Source organism: Macrobrachium rosenbergii, chromosome 16 (genome assembly GCF_040412425.1).
Source record: "Macrobrachium rosenbergii isolate ZJJX-2024 chromosome 16, ASM4041242v1, whole genome shotgun sequence".
Lineage (NCBI taxonomy): Eukaryota > Metazoa > Arthropoda > Malacostraca > Decapoda > Palaemonidae > Macrobrachium > Macrobrachium rosenbergii.
Window position 1 is genome coordinate 60726978 of NC_089756.1, and position 20952 is coordinate 60747929.

The 20952-nt window shown below is 37.2% G+C and overlaps 1 protein-coding gene across 1 annotated transcript in view; it reads right to left on the reverse strand.

Moving 5' to 3' along the window:
- LOC136847466 (uncharacterized) overlaps nucleotides 1-20952 on the reverse strand; it is a 118261-nt gene that overhangs the window by 17457 nt on the left and 79852 nt on the right. The window contains exons 2-3 of the mRNA XM_067119202.1: nucleotides 8934-8968; nucleotides 5850-8762 (exon numbers count right to left, since the gene is read on the reverse strand). Of these exons, the coding sequence (XP_066975303.1) occupies nucleotides 6457-8751 (2295 nt within the window). The 5' untranslated portion in view covers nucleotides 8752-8762; nucleotides 8934-8968 and the 3' untranslated portion in view covers nucleotides 5850-6456. The remainder of the gene's footprint in view (nucleotides 1-5849; nucleotides 8763-8933; nucleotides 8969-20952) is intronic.

The window sequence follows — 20952 nt, forward strand, 5'->3', positions numbered from 1 at the left end:
GAAAAATGACGAATATATTTAAATACTTCTGAAAATATGTTAACAAGAGTAGACAGAATTTATTTGATCCTTGTGCGTGTGTGTGTGTGTGTGTCTGTACTGAAGGAACAACTGTTTGTGTCAAGCCTGGATACTTAGAAATAGTCCCCTTGCTTACATCGCTTATACTGATGAGTCTGAGTAAGAGCAGTGACGAATGAAATTCGAGGAAATGCTGGGCCCTGGAATGTTAGTAAAGGGCATTTGTGTGCGTGAAGGTGAGATGGCCAGTGTTCACATGTTACAAAGTTCCGATTAAGGTCAGAGAAGGTACATGGCAAGCTGCTGTGAGGCAATTTGATTTTTCATCAGAAGAGAAGGAAGTAAGAGGAAGATGAGGAAAGCAAGAGCTTGACGATGGTTTGATGGAAGGACACAGGTAGTCCTACACATGTGCCTAGAAGTAATTCTTAAAGATAATAATACTATAATAAATAAGGATGAGATTAAGAGACAAAAAATACAAGAGAAGCTTGGCAGAAGTCTAAGAGAAGGAGAGTGCACCACACGCAAAAACAAGTACCGTAAATAAATGAATATGGAAAAAAGGGTATTTGGGGATGGTGTGAGTAACCTGCTCCTCACTAAGACAGCTAAATAAAGTTGAATGAGCTTGAGGCACTGAAGCCTCTACAGTGACTTGTCTGCAAATACAAAATGGAACAATTAAGTTTGAAAATATGATTGTAACGAAACGCTGTGTGCTAAGATTTGCTGTTAGTGAAAAAAGCCAGAAATTTTTCATGTTTTGGTCCTGTAGGGAGGATGGGAGAGCGTTCTCAGGAAGCTTATATCTCAGGAACACGGAAGAGGGTTTCAAGAAAGTTTCGATGGATGGCAGAGAATGGCCGTGCAGAGGCTATTGTTAAACTGAGTCTTTTTTTTTTTTTTTGTAGGTTTAGGAAGGTGCGAATTATGTTTCACTGTAAGCACTGAGGGGAGATATGAAAGTGTAAGATAAACAACACTGTGTATATTTCATGCTAAACATAAAAACACTAAGCACCTTTTTGTAAGAAGTACAGTAAATTGAAGTAGTGTGTTTGTCCGTAATGGGAGAGGTTGCCTTGGTAACTGGCAATGTGACAATCCAAGGAGACCGGCTTCAGGCAGACGTCTGAGGGGCGAGGGACTTACTTAAACAAATGTCACCTCAGGAGCAAAGTGAGGAAGATTAAGGAGAAATTTAAGGTCACGAAACGAAAGTTGGAGAAATTTAGTTTATAATTTAATTTTTGCAACGTCATATAAGGTATTTCAAGACACGATAACCTCGACAACTTTGGGAATGTTCCGAAATGCGAGAAAAAATGGAGACGGTATAATGAAGAATAAGAGAAATAAATGAGCCGTCTGATCCTCTTCAGTGCGCTGAGAAGCATCAACGATGACAAATGGTTCGCGATTCAAAAGGTCTTTTTTTTGCTTATAGACCTATAGGTTATAAATGCAAATCCGTAAATCTGTACCTCCATATGAAATTATACTTCACTGCAGTTATAAAGACAGTAAATTTTCTGTAATATCAACGTCATACTCCGAGTTATTTTCACCATTAACAATGCCCCGATGATGCTCACGATTGACGGAACAACTCTAATATGTAAGCAAGCCATGATGTTCTGTGGTGACGTAACGATAGTTATAGTTTAAATCGCAAGTTCGTCGATGGGATGGATCTGGTCTTTGAAGATGTTAGTAATTCATGTGAAGCGACCTCAGAATGATCGAGATGCACGTGCACTGGGGAATCCAGCAATGCTTCTGGCAGCAAAATAGACTGAGTTTGAATGATTCATTTTGTAATGTAAATGGAAACAAATTTGAGCCCGAAATTGATCAGTGAAGCGGAAGACTCCCCACTGGGAGGTAATGCCATCGGCGGTCCTCCTCACGCCCGTTTGCAGCGGCCCTTCGGACCCCGACCCTAGCTGCACTCTCCTTTCAGTCTTTTATTTGACCTCTGTTCCCGCTTCCTTTCTTCAGTCTAGCTGTCCAACTATTAATTATGAGTGGAAGCGTGGGGTTTTCCCAGTTCCACCTTTACAGCCTTGTGCAATACTTAATCTCTCTTACTTTCTGGTTCTCCTTATTTTGCTGTTCAACCACTCCAACTCCTTTTCACTTCTTGAGCGCTGAATGCCCGAGAGTGCGCCAGTGCTTGGCTTAACAGCCTTAAATTTATAAGATAAAGAACAAGTCACGATGGCATATCTAACATCTCTTGAATTTACTCGATATTTGTTCCATTTTAGTTAGTTCTGTCGTTCTATTTCTCTAATATTAATTTTTGTCAATTATTGCGAAATTGAAAGTGTTACTACGACGTCAAATACTTTATTGGATCTCCCTTAGAAATATTACTAAAATAAATTATGAAATTATGTCATCTATTATTAGTCTCCTGCCGACGCAGCCGGTGACTATCATAATTTTTTCCGTCTATCTGCTTTTTTCCATTCACGTTACCTTGCAAGCACCTCTAATATTCAGGCCGCGATTCCTCCCCTTTTTTTAGCTTGCCGGTTATTTGCTTCCTTTACGTCTCATTTTAAGCGGATTTCTTGACACAAATGCTATTTTAAATCTGCCTCTCTTATAATATGAATCTAAAACTTTACGGCAATATTTCTTGCGAAGAATAGTTCCTGTGATGAGTTACTCTATCAAACCAGAATATTTCCATACACATGAATAGGGCTCACTTTTATTGTTCATATTCCATTGACATTTCAAAACCGTTTTAAAGTACTGCAGATATATGTAATGCTATTTGCTCTAAGAAGCTCGTCCGCATATAAAAAGGAGCTTTATAGAACAACTGACATTTCAGCGAATGCGATCATTTATTCGGCATTCTCTCATATTCGGTTTGATAGCATCGGGCGCCGCCGAATTAAAAAAGCGGGGCTATTCCCTTCTGTTGGAGAACAGAGAAAACCAAGGTTTCTATTTGGTCTCCACCGCGGAGAAGAATTAATGCCCCTATTGCCGCCATAACAGCATGTATCATCAACTCGTGTGAGACGAGTTTAAAGACCTGTTTTTGACCCAGAGTCGTCGCCCTTTGTTGTTGCAACCCCAGAATATTTTAGGAAATCAGTCATTCAACAGCTCACTGAAGGCTGGTGATGTCTTACATGTTTAGTGAAACCAACCGTTCACCACAGCAATAGGCATTTAGGATAATGTGGAGTAAGTTATCCATCTGTGGGATACTTACTATCGTTGCTTCGAGTCGTGTAACCTACAGGGATTTGCGAAGAAGGAGTCTGGATATCACGCTGAAATAATCAGGAAAATTCAGCTCGACATCGGAAAGCTTATCACTGGGGTCTTAAGAGAACATTGATATCGATTTTGACTGAGGAAATGGAACCGGAGAGTAGCCTCGACAAAAGGGACCAGCACACTAAAGAAAACAGCCGGCAAAGACTACAGTAGGTGCTTTTGGTTTTCAAGCTAATTTGTCAAGCTCTAACTGATACCAGTGAGGTCTTTTTTGTGAATATTTTTTCCTACCAGTTGCTTGTTTATGGCGGTTAGAACTACCAAGAAGTATAGCTCTGTTCTCTGTTCGTGTTCAGCGTGACTAGTTGTCATGGGCAGACGAACAATACAGTATTCATCTTGCGAAGACTGATGTTTCAAGTACCGTGAATAGGAAGTGAATTTTGTCTTCCTGCAGTAGTCGTGAGTTTTGCCATATTTAAAAGTACAAAATGCGTGAATGAGCACATGAGTTTTTTCAAAATATTTTTAATTTATCTCTTAGAGAAAGTGGATGAATTAACGTGCGTGAACTGCAAAACCTGTTTTTTTTTTTTTTTATTTATGGCTGTTTATCACTATCTACTACATATGAAAGGCCAGACATGCAGGCAGATACATGACAGGGTTTCGGACGCAAGGTCTGCCCGACACATTCAACAGCTGAATCCAGGGCGGAGATGTACTGTAAGAGGAAGTTAAACAAAGCATCAGTCTCTTGATGTTTTCCTTTCCAAAGTGTAAGTGAAAGAATTCAAATATCAATTCAGATGGCATCATGATGCCGCCTACATAATGATCATGAAGTATTACTTTAAGTGGTATCCTAATGAATCATGATGTATCATGCATGGGAGTTCTGACTGGAGTAGATAAGAGGAGTTACATATCTTTAGTGAAGGCCCTTCATAATAAACGTGTTTTCTGTGCGTACGCAATTGTATTGCCTGCTTGGTGTTAGGATGGAGATGGACATGGCTCTAACAACCTCACTCCAAAGAGACTTTTGAAAACCGGAACGCGATACCTGCATCTGTGCCTTTTAAAGAACCCACAAAGTATAAGCAAACTGGTTCCACTCTTGAAAAATAAGTCTCTGATCTTCATTTTATGGTCTGAGTCACCTGCGTCTTCGAGTAGGAGCCAATGAGCTTTCCCTCTTCCCCATTCATTTTCTTTTGGATTTATTCCCTCTCATCCTTTACGTGTTTTCTCTGCCCCTTCTTCTCCCTTGCCCCAAGTTTAACTCTAAAACTCTTCAGAAGTATTCTTTGAAAGTAAGAAATTTTGTTAGTTTTGTGGGAAAAGTGTTATGATTTTCGAGTGATAAAATGTACAGTAGATGTCGAACCCCTTACGTTACCTAAAATATAGGCTGAAAGATATTATTTACTGAAATGAAGTATTGTGCACCAGAAATTAGTCTGCACTTTCATTTGCCTCTTCAACTCACGCTGAATTGAAAAGAAACCAGGAACCATAGAAAACAAGTAAAAAATGCGTCGAAGTTTCTTCGGCGCAATCGAGTTTTCTGTACATCGTATCAAGACTTTCGTTGGTCTCGGTATAATACTGTGTGAGCTGCGGCCTATGAAACTTCACAGCTCAGTGGTCTGGTTAAACTAAGATATACTTAACTTTTATGAAACTTCAACCACGGGCCGCTGGCGGCCTGTCCTATATCGTTGCCAGATGCACGATTGTGGCTCATATTAACCTTAAATAAAATAAAACTACAGAGGCTAGAAGGATGCAATTTGGTATGTTTGATGACTGGAGGGTGGATGATCAACATACCAATTTGCAGCCCTCTAGCCTTGGTAGTTTTTAAAATCTGAGGGTGGACGGACAGACAAAGTCAGCACAATAGTTTTCTTTTACAGAAAACTAAAATGGTGCTACTTTGGCTTGTTGTCTATGCGTCACCTACTTCGAGGTGCTAGTACTAAACACCGTATGGTAAGTGTAAGGCAGACGGCCGCACGAAGATATCGTTTATTAATATTGTATTTGTCGACCACAATAAAGAAATGGGTGTATATAATACTTGGGTCCCCGAGGGACTAGTACTCTAGGAGCTTCCACCATTTTTAGTACTAGCACCTCAGAGTAGGTGACGCATGGATAACAAGCCAAAGTAGCACCAAAAAATGAAACTATAAGAAAAAGATTAAAGATTAAAGGCAGCTTTAAATCCTTTAAAAGTTAGTGCTAGTATTTTCCCATTAACCAAAACACTGCTTAAGTGAAATTAATGAAATATGAAAAAAAGATAAAAACAAGTTTAAACAAATCTTGTGTAGGTTATTCAGAAATGGGAGACAAACATTAATTAACTTCTTTGGGAGCATTCAAGTATTTGCAACCCTGTTATTCTGAGCTGAATTGTGCAAGCTGTTTAGAACTGCCGTAATCACCAGGATTAGTTCTGTAAGATCACTGGCGGATTATTAATTTTTGTTGCACGTTGAAAATGCATGTAAAACCTAATGTCCTAGCAAAAAATAAGAGTAAGCATGGAGAATACCTACGGTAAATACCTTTTTAAATGCGTTCATCGTCGATGTCGCTCAGCACACAATTATCCTCGCTTTCTGTGGAGGAATCTGTAACATATACCAGAGCCCTAGGAGACAGATCAGGGTGATGTTTGGTCGCTTCTACCATTTTCTCGTCTTCTTTTGAAATAGGAATGTTTGGAGGATTAACGACACTTCTAAGAATAACAGGGGCTTTGGTATGTTGGGCAGGTGATGAAAGTGTTCTGGAGATGCGCTGTTTAGGTGAACGACGTATCTTAAGGGACTGACTTTTCTTTTGCTGTAGAAGATATTCATTTGGTCGTCTTGGAATTCTTGAAGAAAGTATAGTGAACACCGTCCATGGATTTTCACCCACTTCTTGTCTTGTATTTTTTGCTTTAAATGATGGATGTACCCCAAACTCTGTCAGCTCTGGGCTTTCTAGCCCTGTTTGATCTGCTTTTTGTTTTACATCTATTAATTCAGCCTTTAACTCTGGAAAAGGTTGTGTACACTTCGTATCACCTTTTAGATTTGGTGCAGGAAAGGTCAGCTTCATATTGGCTTTTGACCACTTTTGCCCCAGAGGCGAAGGCCATGCATCCTTCTTCTCTGGGGCTTGATGTCATTGTGGGGTGATTCCCCACATGTCTCTCAGAATAGTATTAAGTTGTCTTCTGAACTGTATTTCTTTCTTAGTGATATCTAATCTCTCTGTTGGAGTTAGAACATTTTTAAGCCAATGGCGTAGTTTGTATGTGTGGCTTGGTGAGTCATCCTTGGATGATATAATTTCATCGGTTTTCCTTGCATTATGAGGTAAATTTTTGTTAATATCATTTATATTACACCTGTCATTAATAGAGCGTGGTGCTATTGTGTTATGGTTCACAGCACTATCTATATTTGTATCTTGTCTATCAATGTTTCGAACATTTGTGCGTCTGATGATATTACTCTGCTTCATTGGGTTACATATATAAAACATCACATGCTCGGCAATATGAACAAGGAAGGCAGTACTCCACCCTATGAGAAGAATCAAAAATGCAAGGCGAAGGTCCATGACAGTAAGGGCACTTAAAGGTGGGTTAAGACATGGCAAGTCTCGAGGCCCTTTCGTCAGGAGCATCAGATGAAATTCCTTCCGCCAGTGTTCTAGAAACCCAAACCCTTGCAAACGACTGATGATAGAGTTGATTGGATCGATTAGGGGCGAACCATAGGGAAATATCCACCCTCCAAGTACCGAGTTCAGGTCCTCATCACTTATTTGCAAACCAGGTTCACCACATTCAGTTGTATGTCTTGTAGCAATAGTAGCTTGTGCATATCTCTTGGGTACTCCAACAAGACATAGGCCATCACTTCTTAACTGCTGGAAACCTTCACCAATTGAATCTAAGGGTTTGGCATTTGCTGCCAACTCAGAATGACCCGGGCTTAAAGATGTAGATAGTACCCTTGTTACTGTTGTCCCACTAACAATTCCCCAGTGTTTCCCACTTTGGAGCAATGCTATTGAGTTGGTTATGGGTTCTTCATATTTTGGTTTCATGAGACAGAAAAAAAGGTTCCAAAAGTAGAGGCAAGCCATTAGTCTTAAGTAAAGTGCAATACCAGTTTTTACAGTTATATATATAGACTCTGATAGTGGATGTTGAGGATGTGTCTCTTCTTGAATGCCCATTAAAGATACGATTAAAAAGGCCATTACATGGAAAATAACAAGAAACTTGAATACAGTTGGTGCAGATTCAGTTCTGAATGGGAACATAATGTAAGGCCAGACAGGAAGCCGAACAGAAAGTGGACAAACTATACCCCATAGTTCATTGTGGAACAGGATTGAATATTCAATTACTTCAGCACGCTCCCTTGTATACACAATGCCACCAATTGCGATATCAGCATTTCCTTTTATTACCTCTCCAACCTTTCCTGTCCAGGTACCATTTACAGGCCTACCCCATTCACCATCTTCAGGGACAACTAAGCGATAGGAGAAGTTGAGAGCCTGTGCTGCATAATCTAATAAGCGCATTTCAACTCCTTCAAGTACAAGTGAGTCATTGTTTTGATTTCCCATAACAAAAACATTGGGTACTGATGGAGTATATGATACTGTCACGCTAGCTCCTGATAACCCCATTTTATGTAAGCTTGATCCACCCCATATCCAGCCAGTTGGTTGGCTCCATTCCCCCAACTGCTGCAAAGTATATTTTGTGCATGCTTCACACACTCCCTCAACCAAAAACCTAGAATTCAACAACTCACGGCGATCACGGCCTGCTCTAGACCCTCGTTTTTTAATAAGAACTCTGCGCTTGAGCTGGGGTAAGAAGCGATCAAGACGATGGTCTTCAACAGGTAGAATGACTGTGTCTTTGTGACCCAAGATACCCTGCTCAGCTCTTAGGATGAGAAGTAGTCCTCGCTGGTAATTTGGAGAGGACCATGCCAATAGTAAACGACATCTCTGATCTGGTCGATTGGACAGTAAATCAAGTAAGGGAACATCACGCTGTGATTTAGTGATCAAAGAAAATTTCAATTTTGAAACATCAATAAGGATTGCAGGTGATTCCAATATCTTCTGTAGGGTAGCAAGATCATCTGGTGAGGCTGCTTTTGGGTCATGATACACAAGGACGTGGCACAAACCTCCAGGTCCTCCACCAAGGTCCTTCAAAACCTCTGCTAATAAGTAGGGACTAGGATTCGTTATATACAGCTGGTCATATGGTGGGGCATCCTTCAGAGCTCTACGTTTGCGACCTGAGCCTATCAGCCTACGGACATCTGTTAGCCTAGGTGGATCATCGTCCAGTTGTTTTCGGTTGTTTTTGGCACTGTATGACAGTGCTGCCATGAAAAGCAGTAGAATAATAGATAGTCGTATTTGAAGCATTACCATTCCTGGTCTTCCTGGCAGAATAAAGAAAGGAAACATTGACAACTTTTTACCAAATAATCATTTCTGAAAATACATTCTAATTATTAAATTGCAACGTGAAAATAGTGATATCTGTGATAAATATTCATCAGCTGTACTATACTTTCATCTTGACGACGTTTTATTGTTACAAACCATATTACCTCATTCTTGAACATAATGGTGAAGGCTGCAGTGTCTGTAAATAAAAAGAAAAGGAAATTTTGATTACATTGCATTGCTTAGACATGAGCAAATTATGCATGTCTAAAACTTCATCATAGAAGACTAAGATATGTGATCATTACTTCAGAACTAAATAAAACAAGTAAAAAATGCGCCGAAGTTTCTTCGGCGCAATCGAGTTTTCTGTACATCTTATATAGCAAAATCCACCGCTCTTTGCAGCTAAGCCCTGCTTACGTCATGACCATCCCTTGAAGCTGACTGGATGGCAATGGTTTCGAAAAGTTGGTTAATCTGTGGTTCTTTTCATCTTCATTAATTTTGCAATGGTTGTTTACCGAACTAAAATATTTCTGCTGATTATCAAAAGGAAACGTCATATTATCCGCTGAAATAAAATCATAATAGACATATCCCTAAGAATGGTAAAAAACTAGGAAAATATGAATGAAGCCATGAGTGTTCCGCGATGCTGGAATGTTGCTTTTCATAAATGAGGTTCACCTGAATACGGAGGTGACACAGGGAATGTCTTGCGTTCGAATCGGTGCACTTGAATTACAGAACAATAATAATTACCATCTGATGTGTTCGCCATTCTAAACTTAAGCACAAAGACTTTCTCAGAGCTATGCAGACTGGTATTTCATATTGATTTTAGGAAGTTTGACTACATTTTAATAGTCATAAAATCGATTGCATTGCAATCGTTTACACATTCGGTGTGGATGACAAGCAGTGACTGCGCTCTACTAAACCAGCATATGCCTATGTTTACCTGAAGTTACAGTTTGATAGGCTACACGATTCATATTGGATATAATTTGCTGAGAATTTTCTTAAGGACATTTTCTCCTTTCGAAATAGCAGGATCATAAAAAATGGCGTAGGCCTCTAATGTACTGCCTTTTTTTGTCGGTTTATGCAGCTTATGATGTTTGGATTATAGGCCTATCCCTATCTTATATTCAGCCGTTTTGTTGTGGTTCTTGTTGTGGTTATTCTTGTTTTTGTTGCTGCTGTTATGGTGCTTGTAGTGTCTTCGAAAATTGTTCATATGGTAACATAACATTGCAGAATAAACATGGCCCCTAGGGGCTTAAATGTGTTTATTCGTGTTTAGTACTAACCCCTGGGGGATCAAATGTATATATATGTATATATACTAGCTGACCAACCCGGCACTGCCCGGGAAAACTCTGAATAACAATCGATAAACTCTCTCTCTCTCCCTAGTACCCCTTCTCTCTCTCTCTTCTCTCTCTCTCTCTCTCTCTCTCTCTCTCTCTCTCTCCCAGGTTTAGTTTAAACTCATTCATTAATACTGTATAAGAATATGTCTTTTTTTGTAATTAGAAATATTTAGACTATACTTTTTTTATGCCTTTTTGCTTCTTTCCTATTACTAAGCGAACTGCTGCAGCAGCTATTCTTGGCCCTCCTCATCAGTCAGCGGAATTTGTTGGAAACGAAAAATACTGAATTTTCTCATCATGTAAATAAAAGTCAGGAATTTCAACGCATCCATTTTTTGTGATTTTTTGAAAAATAGAAACCAACAGATGTCACCTAGAACCTACATCTCGTTCGTACATTTTGCCTTTGCTTCACTGCCCCTTTGTCATATCGCACCCAACACGAATAGGAATGAATTATAATCAAAAGAAAGGAAATTTATTTTACTTTTGTGCTGAATAAAAACAATTTAGGTATCTCTCTTCAGCGATTTTTGGTGAATTAAGAAAAAAACAGGGACGTTTTTAACATGGTATAATAAATTACAGCTCACTAACTTCGTATATATATATATATATATATATATATATATATATATATATATATATATATATATATATATATATATATATTAGCACGTTAGTGAAGGATCATTCCATTATTCCTTTTCAAGGCACTTTTATTATTTGCTGCGACGTTTCAGGACTAAAGTCCCATTTTCAAGCTATAAAAATAAAAGTTAAAAGTTAAAATAAAAACTCGGACTAAAATTAAGTAAAAAAAAAAAAAAACTTTATACATATATACAAATAATATAAAAAAAGTACAAAGGATAGGGAGGAGTAACTACCATAAGGTGCTGAAGGCACAGACCGAGTGACTATTCGGGCCGGGTTCAGCTTCGACTTAAACTCACGAGAGATACAGAGGTGTTGAGGAAGACTGGGTGTTTAACTGTGGAACTAGTTGTTTAATAAAAGTGTTTCAAGATTGCTAAATATTGTTCGTTAGGAGTTTGGCCTATAATTTTAAAATCTTTGTAGTTTATGTCATTTGCATTTCTTTGCATGTTCTCGTATACATGAAAATTCAGGATTAGTCAATTTGACGCCTGTTCGATAGCTAACGCCTCGATGAGTCCAATCTCACTTTGAGTAACCTCCGTGTGGAGCCGACGTACTTCCCAAGATTACATCTAGGGCAATTAAATAAATATACGACTCCTGAGGTCATTAGTGGATCGAGTTTCTCCTTATGTTTAAACAGAGATCTAATACTCATTGGGTTGCAGGTATTAGCTTTAATTCAATGGCAGGTAAAAATTTCTCGACTAACAACTTCAATTCACGATAGAAATTTAGGTCATGAATAAATGGGACACTTGCATATAATCGTAATTTTGGTACTGTAGGTATTTTAATTTTAGGATGGAAGATATTGTTTAAAAATTTGCTGAGGTGTTTATAAAAAAGTTTGGATGGAAAGCAGTTGTCAGTGAAATATTGGTGGAGATAAGTTATTTCACTGTGAAAAAGATTCCAATTAGACGTTATGTTAAAGCCCTATGAAAGAGCGTAGACATGGAGTTTAGTTTAAAATTATAAAGCAGATACTATAAAAATTTGAGCCCAGGCCGGTAAAAGTTTTCTTTCTAAAAACCGTGGTGTTAAAATGATCATTATGTTTAAAAACTGTTACATCTAAAAATGGCAGCTTATTTTCATTTTCATATTCAATAGTAAAATTAATATTAGGATGTACTTTATTGGCATAATCAGAAATTTGTCAGCTTGATCTTTATCTCTGAACAGCAAAAAGTATCATCCACGTACCTACTATAAAATAAGGGATGGTAGGCCAAAGGACAATCGTCCAGTATGCGCTCTCCAGGAGCACATAAAAATGTTTGCAAAGGTGGGACCCAAAGGGGATCCCATCGCCATACCATCAACCTGAATGTAACTTTACCGTTAAAAACAAAGGCTGTGTCCTGCAGCGAGCTCGAGCAATTTTCTAAAATCCGTGAGGTTAAAATTATTAAAAGTGGCATCTGGGTCAGTAAAAATACGGCTAATAATAATGTCAATGGTTTCTTCTACCGGTACATTAGTAAAAAGAGACTCACATCCATGCTAACCATAAATAAATCTGAATCCTTGGGTAAAATTTTTTCTTTAAAATGTTCTGAATTCTTACAGCTATAGTTATTCGTAGTAAAAGGAGCTAGGAGAGGTACCAGAAATTTAGCAATTTTATAATTAGAAGTAGCATAAGAGGTGAGGATGGGCCTCATTGGTATACCTTCTTTATGAATTTTAGGTAGCCCATACATCACTCCATATGAGGCACCTGTACTATATAATGAAGTGTAAGTAGTTTCACTAATGATATTATAATCTTTAAGATATTTCAAAAACAGTTAATTCGGTCTTCTATCTTAAAGATAGCAGAGTATTGAGGTTCTCCTGTCATTTTGAATTTAGATTCGTCCCCTAGGATATTTTCCATCTTTTGTATAGGCTATATTCATATTTATTTAGTATTACAGTACCTTTTCCCTTGTCAGGTTGGGTTATTGTTAGGTCTTTTCGTTTCCCAAGTTCTTTAAGAATATTCAAGTCATTCCTAGAAAAGAATGGTGTCAACGAGTAGTTAAGTTGTTAAAAGTTTTCTGAGCTATACCCTGTAGTTGGGATCGCATTTTAGGTACATCTACATCGAGGCGGAAATTAAGTAGTCTTGCAAATAATGATTCCATAGATCCATAAAGCTGGTTATACGAAGGTTTAAAGCACGGTAGGCAAAAATCCAATCCTAAAGAAAGCAGAAACTCTTCTCTCTTAGATAATTTGTAATTTGACATATTAAACACAGTTTTATTATTGTTCAAAAAATAATGTCTACCGGTTGATAGAACCCCTCTCAATCCTCACTGTATTATTGGACACATGTGGGCCTGAACTTTGCTCCTCCCCGTACCAGACCTTCCACTATGGCTGCCCTTCGATTCGTTTTCGCTCTCCTCTTCCTTCTTCGAGTGAGACTTCGTGGCTACGTCAGCTTCCACGCCCTAATCCGAGGACGATATGGAACTCAACTCCTTACCACATGCAGAAAACTGGATAAAACTACACGACAACTTCGTAAAGCTGAACTCGATTTAGAATTTCTACAATACTGCCGCCTGAATGATATTGTCCCGAATTTCGTCAAATTCAAGGTGTACAAGTCGTCAATATACCAGACTCCTTTTTACCATGATGCCACCACGAAATTGTTGGATATGGAGATTAACCATAAGAATAGAAATATTGTCAAACTAACCGAATTATCTAGGAGCCTATTTGTGAATATTACAGATAATTTATCCATTATTGATTGTATTGTTTTCAAATATCTGTTTAATAAATGTGTTGCCGATTATGTGTTAATGGTCCGACGTACTCACGAGAGAAAATTGAGAAAGCTAGGTGTATTTATTCCTTCTTTTTTGAACAATAATAAAACTGTGTTTAATATGTCAAATTACAAATTATCTAAGAGAGAAGAGTTTCTGCTTTCTTTAGGATTGGATTTTTGCCTACCGTGCTTTAAACCTTCGTATAACCAGTTTATGGATCTATGGAATCATTATTTGCAAGACTACTTAATTTCCGCCTCGATGTAGATGTACCTAAAATGCGATCCCAACTACAGGGTATAGCTCAGAAAACTTTAACAACTTAACTACTCGTTGGACACCATTCTTTTCTAGGAATGACTTGAATATTCTTAAAGAACTTGGGAAACGAAAAGACCTAACAATAACCCAACCTGACAAAGGGAAAAGGTACTGTAATACTAAATAAATATGAATATAGCCTATACAAAAGATGGAAAATATCCTGGGGACGAATCTAAATTCAAAATGACAGGAGAACCTCAATACTCTGCTATCTTTAAGATAGAAGACCGAATTAACCGTTTTTTGAAATATCTTAAAGATTATAATATCATTAGTGAAACTACTTACACTTCATTATATAGTACAGGTGCCTCATATGGAGTGATGTATGGGCTACCTAAAATTCATAAAGAAGGTATACCAATGAGGCCCATCCTCACCTCTTATGCTACTTCTAATTATAAAATTGCTAAATTTCTGGTACCTCTCCTAGCTCCTTTTACTACGAATAACTATAGCTGTAAGAATTCAGAACATTTTAAAGAAAAATTTTGCCCAAGGATTCAGATTTATTTATGGTTAGCATGGATGTGGAGTCTCTTTTTACTAATGTACTGGTAGAAGAAACCATTGACATTATTATTAGCCGTATTTTTACTGACCCAGATGCCACTTTTAATAATTTTAACCTCACGGATTTTAGAAAATTGCTCGAGCTCGCTGTGCAGGACACAGCCTTTGTTTTTAACAGTAAAGCCTACATTCAGGTTGATGGTATGGCGATGGGATCCCCTTTGGGTCCCACCTTTGCAAACATTTTTATGTGCTCCTGGAGGAGCGCATACTGGACGATTGTCCTTTGGCCTACCATCCCTTATTTTATAGTAGGTACGTGGATGATACTTTTTGCTGTTCAGAGATAAAAGATCAAGCTGACAAATTTCTTGATTATGCCAATAAAGTACATCCTAATATTAATTTTACTATTGAATATGAAAAATGAAAATAAGCTGCCATTTTTAGATGTAACAGTTTTTAAACATAATGATCATTTTAACACCACGGTTTTTAGAAAGAAAACTTTTACCGGCCTGGGCTCAAATTTTTATAGTATCTGCTTTTATAATTTTAAACTAAACTCCATGTCTACGCTCTTTCATAGGGCTTTTAACATAACGTCTAATTGAATCTTTTTCACAGTGAAATAACTTATCTCCACCAATATTTCACTGACAACTGCTTTCCATCCAAACTTTTTATAAACACCTCAGCAAATTTTTAAACAATATCTTCCATCCTAAAATTAAAATACCTACAGTACCAAAATTACGATTATATGCAAGTGTCCCATTTATTCATGACCTAAATTTCTATCGTGAATTGAAGTTGTTAGTCGAGAAATTTTTACCTGCCATTGAATTAAAGCTAATACCCTGCAACCCAATGAGTATTAGATCTCTGTTTAAACATGGAGAAACTCGATCCACTAATGACCTCAGAGTCGTATATTTATTTAATTGCCTAGATGTAATCTTGGGAAGTACGTCGGCTCCACACGGAGGTTACTCAAAGTGAGATTGGACTCTCATCAGGCGTTAGCTATCGAACAGGCGTCAAATTGACTAATCCTGAATTTTCATGTATACGAGAACATGCAAAGAAATGCAAATATGACATAAACTACAAAGATTTTTAAAATTATAGGGCAAACTCCTAACGAACAATATTTAGCAATCTTGGAAACACTCTTTATTAAACAACTAGTTCCACAGTTAAACACCCAGTCTTCCTCAACACCTCTGTATCTCTCGTGAGTTTAAGTCGAAGCTGAACCCGGCCCGAATAGTCACTCGGTCTGTGCCTTCAGCACCTTATGGTACTTACTCCTCCCTATCCTTTGTACTTTTTTATATTATTTGTATATATGTATAAAGTTTTTTTTTACTTAATTTTAGTCTGAGTTTTTATTTTAACTTTTAACTTTTATTTTATAGCTTGAAAATGGGACTTTAGTCCTGAAACGTCACCCAGCAACAATAAAGTGCCTTGAAAGGAATAATGGAATGATCCTTCCACCTTGCACCTACTGATGTCTACCAGTTGATAGAACCCCTTTCAATCCACTCACTGTATATATATATACATTATATATATATATATATATATATATGTATATATATATACATGTTCACACACACACATCACCTTATCCCTAAATTTCATTCATTTTATACACTTACGTAACTTACAGATTTCGCTCATTAATATCTCACTGAACTTTTATCTCTGCTCGAAGACGTCTGAAGAGACCTCATTAATCCTCTTTGATTCTAGAATTGATTATTTTTAATCAGGTATCCCTCATACAATCTAGTCCCGAATAAATGTATGTCACCTGGACCTAGAAAGACTTTTCCGGGCACAATGCCTGTAAGGTTAAACCCAATTTGGCAGTGCCCTTTTGGAAAGGCTTATACCAATTAAAAAGGAAGGAAGAACTGGGCCCCATTGTTCAGAGAGTAACTTGACTAGAAAGAATCTGCCTCCATATTACGTCTTTGAATGACGTAATGCGTAAAATAAAACACCCTTTGTCTAAGGTCTAATTTTCTACAAAACCAATAACTCATAAAATTACCACAGACAGTAAAAATTCCCAATAACACACAATAGCTCTACGGTATGACAGTCATGTTCTTCTTCTCTGTGCCCATGTGTGGTCTTATCAGGTGATCTATCTTTCTCATCGTTTCTGGTATACGCAATGTTGAGTATATAGTATAGAAAAATTTTATCATTTTTTTTTATATTCTTCAAATAGGCAGACCTTTCCTATGCACTGCATTCAACTGGCCAACAGTTCCACGTGAAATCTGGTTCATTACATTATTCAAGTATTTTACTTCATTTCTCATACTCAACATATATTTACGATGTCATTCACTGGCTTATATTAACCCACTTCACTGGAACACTCCTCGATTCTCCTACTTTTGAGCTTGCCATCAGCCATTTCAAATTTAGCTTCATTGCCGCAAGACCTCGCTATCCTTTGAAAGCATCAAACTCTATTTACATATAATGTTCATGATCAGTATGCTTTATATTCTCTCTCTCTATTCTTTTCCCCTCTGGAGAACATTTTCGTTTTATAATTTTGCCTCACACTTCTTGCCAAACACATCAAATTCATGCTAGAGTAGACGCCACTTTTTTTATCAAGTTACGAATTCTTAAATTCTAAGTTGTACAAAATTTTCCCTATATATATATATATATATGTATATGTATACTATATCTCTAAATAGTTTTACTGCTAAAAATTATTCATGCCACATTCTCAAGCACTTACTGAGATACTGCAACTAATATCTCTATCTATACTTTGGTGAGAAATACGATAAATTGTTAGTCGGTGATCAGACGACCGACAATTTACCGTATTTCTCACCAAAATATAGATAGAGATATTAGTTGCAGTATCTCAGTAAGTACTTGAGAATGCGTATGAATAATTTTCAGCAGTAAAATTATTTCCCTAAGTCCTCATGAAATTTCCACATCATCTCTCCATTCGACTTGCGGAAAGAAGGAAAGGCGAGAATGGTAAGTTTGATTATATTGAGACATTCATTTCGGCTTTATTTGCCGAGTAAACAAATCAGTTTGCGCAGATATTTCCCAGATAGAAATTGGGGATTGAATTTACTGCGAGATTCTGCTTGCGCAAACACCACTTCAATCCTTCTCATTTTTCCCCCAAGTTCCAAATCCAGCGATAAAAAAATAAAAGGATTCTAGGGAGAGAGAAGCGATAAATTCTTTAAATGAGGTACCCGAAATAAAATGTAAGAGGATGCAGAATACAAGTTGAATGAATTTCTTGAACGTTTAGAGTGTATAAAAAAAATGTATGATAATCACTTTTGAAAAGAATCTCATTTATGAAATAAGAAAAAAATGCGTCGAAATTTCCTCGGTGCAATCCATTTGCTGTACAGCGTGTAATGCTGTATAAAACTCTCAGCCACGACCCATGAAACTCTCAGCCGCAGCCCATGAAACTTTCAGCCACGGCCCGGTGGTGGCCTGTGTTGTTGGCACTGATAGCTGTGCCAGACGCATGATCATGGCTAACTTTAACCTTAAATAAAATAAAAACTACTGGGGCTAGAGGGCTGCAATTTGGTATGTTTGATGATTGGAGGGTGATCAACATACCTATTTGCAGCCCTCTAGCCCCAGCAGTTTTCAAGATCTGAGGGCGGACAGATAAACAGCCATCTCAATAGTTTTCTTTTACAGAAAAAAAATGAGATTTTGATACTGGAAACAAAAAATTAATCCAATTCTCATGAAGGCGAGAAAAGGACGAGATAAAAAAAATGCGGAAAAGGAAAGATACAAAAAAGTATATCATACGTCCGCAAGTTTCCCAATTCAATTATACTGAGTCAACAGAAAACTCACTGTGATGGTCCTTCTCAGATTTTAGCAAAGAGCGTTAATTTTCTCTTTCACTTAGTGGGGAGGGCTCTTTTGAAAATGATGAGATCTAAATAGAAGCCCGTCCGTAGTGCGTATGTGTATATATACTGTGTATATATACAGTATATACATATATATATAATGTGTGTGCGTGTGTGTGTATACATATACATATGTATATACATATGTATAAGTTCTGACCAGCCATGCCACTAAATAACAAACCATAGTCCTGAGACGGATCTCCGGGGAAATGAAACATTTAGACCAGTGCTGTGGAACACCCATGTATGTATGTATGTACACTGTTATGTATGTATGTGTATATATGTATCTTATTTATATATATATATATATATATATATGAATATATACAACTATACATATATATATATATATATATATATGTAAATATATATGTATATATACATATAGATAGATAGATATATATGACGATGGCTTGGAAATAATACTGAAACCGGTCAGGAGCTGCACCCAGTCTCATATTTTTTCACCTGTGGCGATGTGTGATAAACGAACCAGGTGCTAAGGTATATATATATATATATACATGTGTGTGTGTATAAAATCACTTGCTTGTGATTGCTTAGAATAGATAAATTTATTCTTGTGTAAACTGCCGCAACAAATTTTGCAGCGAATCAACCTGTTGTATCTAGACATTTTCCAGTACCCTCCGACTCCTCCACAAAAAAAAAAAAAAAACTGAAAGAAATAATTGGAACCGCTTTTCTCTCCCATTAGCTAATCTCGCCCAGGCATCAGCTAAGTCTTGCGGTTCCGTCCTTCCCAATTACGTGGGAATTGGCTGGAGACGGAAGACGCATCGCAGGTAAGCCTAATTTGTTTAATGAGGCGAACGTAGTTTGTTAAGCCTAATATTGTTCCACTTACCTCATCAGAGTTAAGACTAAGACCGTAGATGAAATTTATCCTACCGTTCCCCGGCGCACGGAAACATTCGACCGGCAGCGGAAATTATGCTCGAGTCGACCAAAACTTTCGTGCCTGGATTCAGTTTAGGGAAGGGCTGTTCAAGTTATCTCATCAATGGGCCGTTTTCTACAATATCAAAAGTCAAGCGGGACGAATTTTCCCCGATATGTAACCGAGTACCGTAATCTTTCCCTGAAAAAAGTGGGACGCCATATCTTAAAAACTAACCATAGTTTTCTTAAAAATAATCTCATTACGTATCCCACACCAGAATTTTTCTAAAATTGACCAATTTAATCTAACGTAACTTAACCTACGGGCATGGCAAAAAAAACCGGGGCTGGTGCAATACTAGTATACATCTCAGGAATTTGAAAGCTGGACGCCTCTACAAGTGATATATGGATTTTTTAAAGCATGTATGTTTCACGATATTCACCAATACGAGTTTACAATGAGATTTAAAAAAAAATAATAATACACAGAGATTATTAAGTAACCATAGAAATTCTTCGTTTTCTTGTATTTAAATAACATCAATATCATGAACAAAAGAGCGCATGGTGCTCAATTAAAATACTGCACTATGGGGTCAATTAAGCTTAATGAGGAAAAAGGTTAAATCACAAACACGGTACAACCAGACATTAATCAATTAAATTGGAATGTTAGGGTTTACTTGTCTTGATTGCATGAGAAAAATTTTAGCTTAGTGCACATGCCATTAATTTTAAAATTCAAGATTTATAGCACTTAATTAGACCCCGAGTTCACTAATTTCATGAACGGGAAAGCACTTCCACAAAGCCAAGTTGAACCAAACACAGCTATTTGCTACATAATCTGATATTGGTAATCAAAGGTAAACGTAATAATTCACACAGACATCACACTTGTCGAAATGATAAAGCCCAGTCTAGAACCGTAATTTGATCCCGTTCAAATAACTTTGCAGTTCTTTGAAAAACTGTAATTTAATTGAGAATATATATAAAAAAAATATAAATAAAAACAAATCTTTCGGGCCATCCCTGTGAGAGCTGTTACTCAGCTAAGTGGTCTGGTAAAAATATTTTAATAGTAATAATCTACACAATTAATATGTCATCGCGATCAAAATGACAAATAAAATTTATAACTCTCCTCTGGATACAATGGTCTGTGTGGCGATACAGTTAACCAGAACGTTGTCGAGGAATTTGTTCTGTAGAACCCAAAAGATTTTGAAGAGCAGGGAAATAGTTCAGCCATAAACAAACATTGCATTCTCGTGCAACGCAAGAAGTAGACACAACCCGTCATGCAAGTGATAAAACCTACAACTGCAGGAAATAGCAAGAGGGATGCCAACAAATAGGGGGAGGGGGTGGTTGTGACATATACTCGAACACAATATACTACATTGATATTTAGATACTCTGTACTTCTATTCCATACATTCCTATGAGTTTTTAATGAAAAATAATTAATACACTGCGTTTATATAGAATATTTACTGCACTCATTATTGATTGTGCATAAAATCATTTTCTTTCAATTGATTTATTTTATTATAGAAAGGACGTGGGGTTGGCAGCCTTGTTTTAAAAAATGTCTTATTGTTCAATTTTCTAATGAATCTTTAAACCACAAAGCGTGATCGGATACTTATC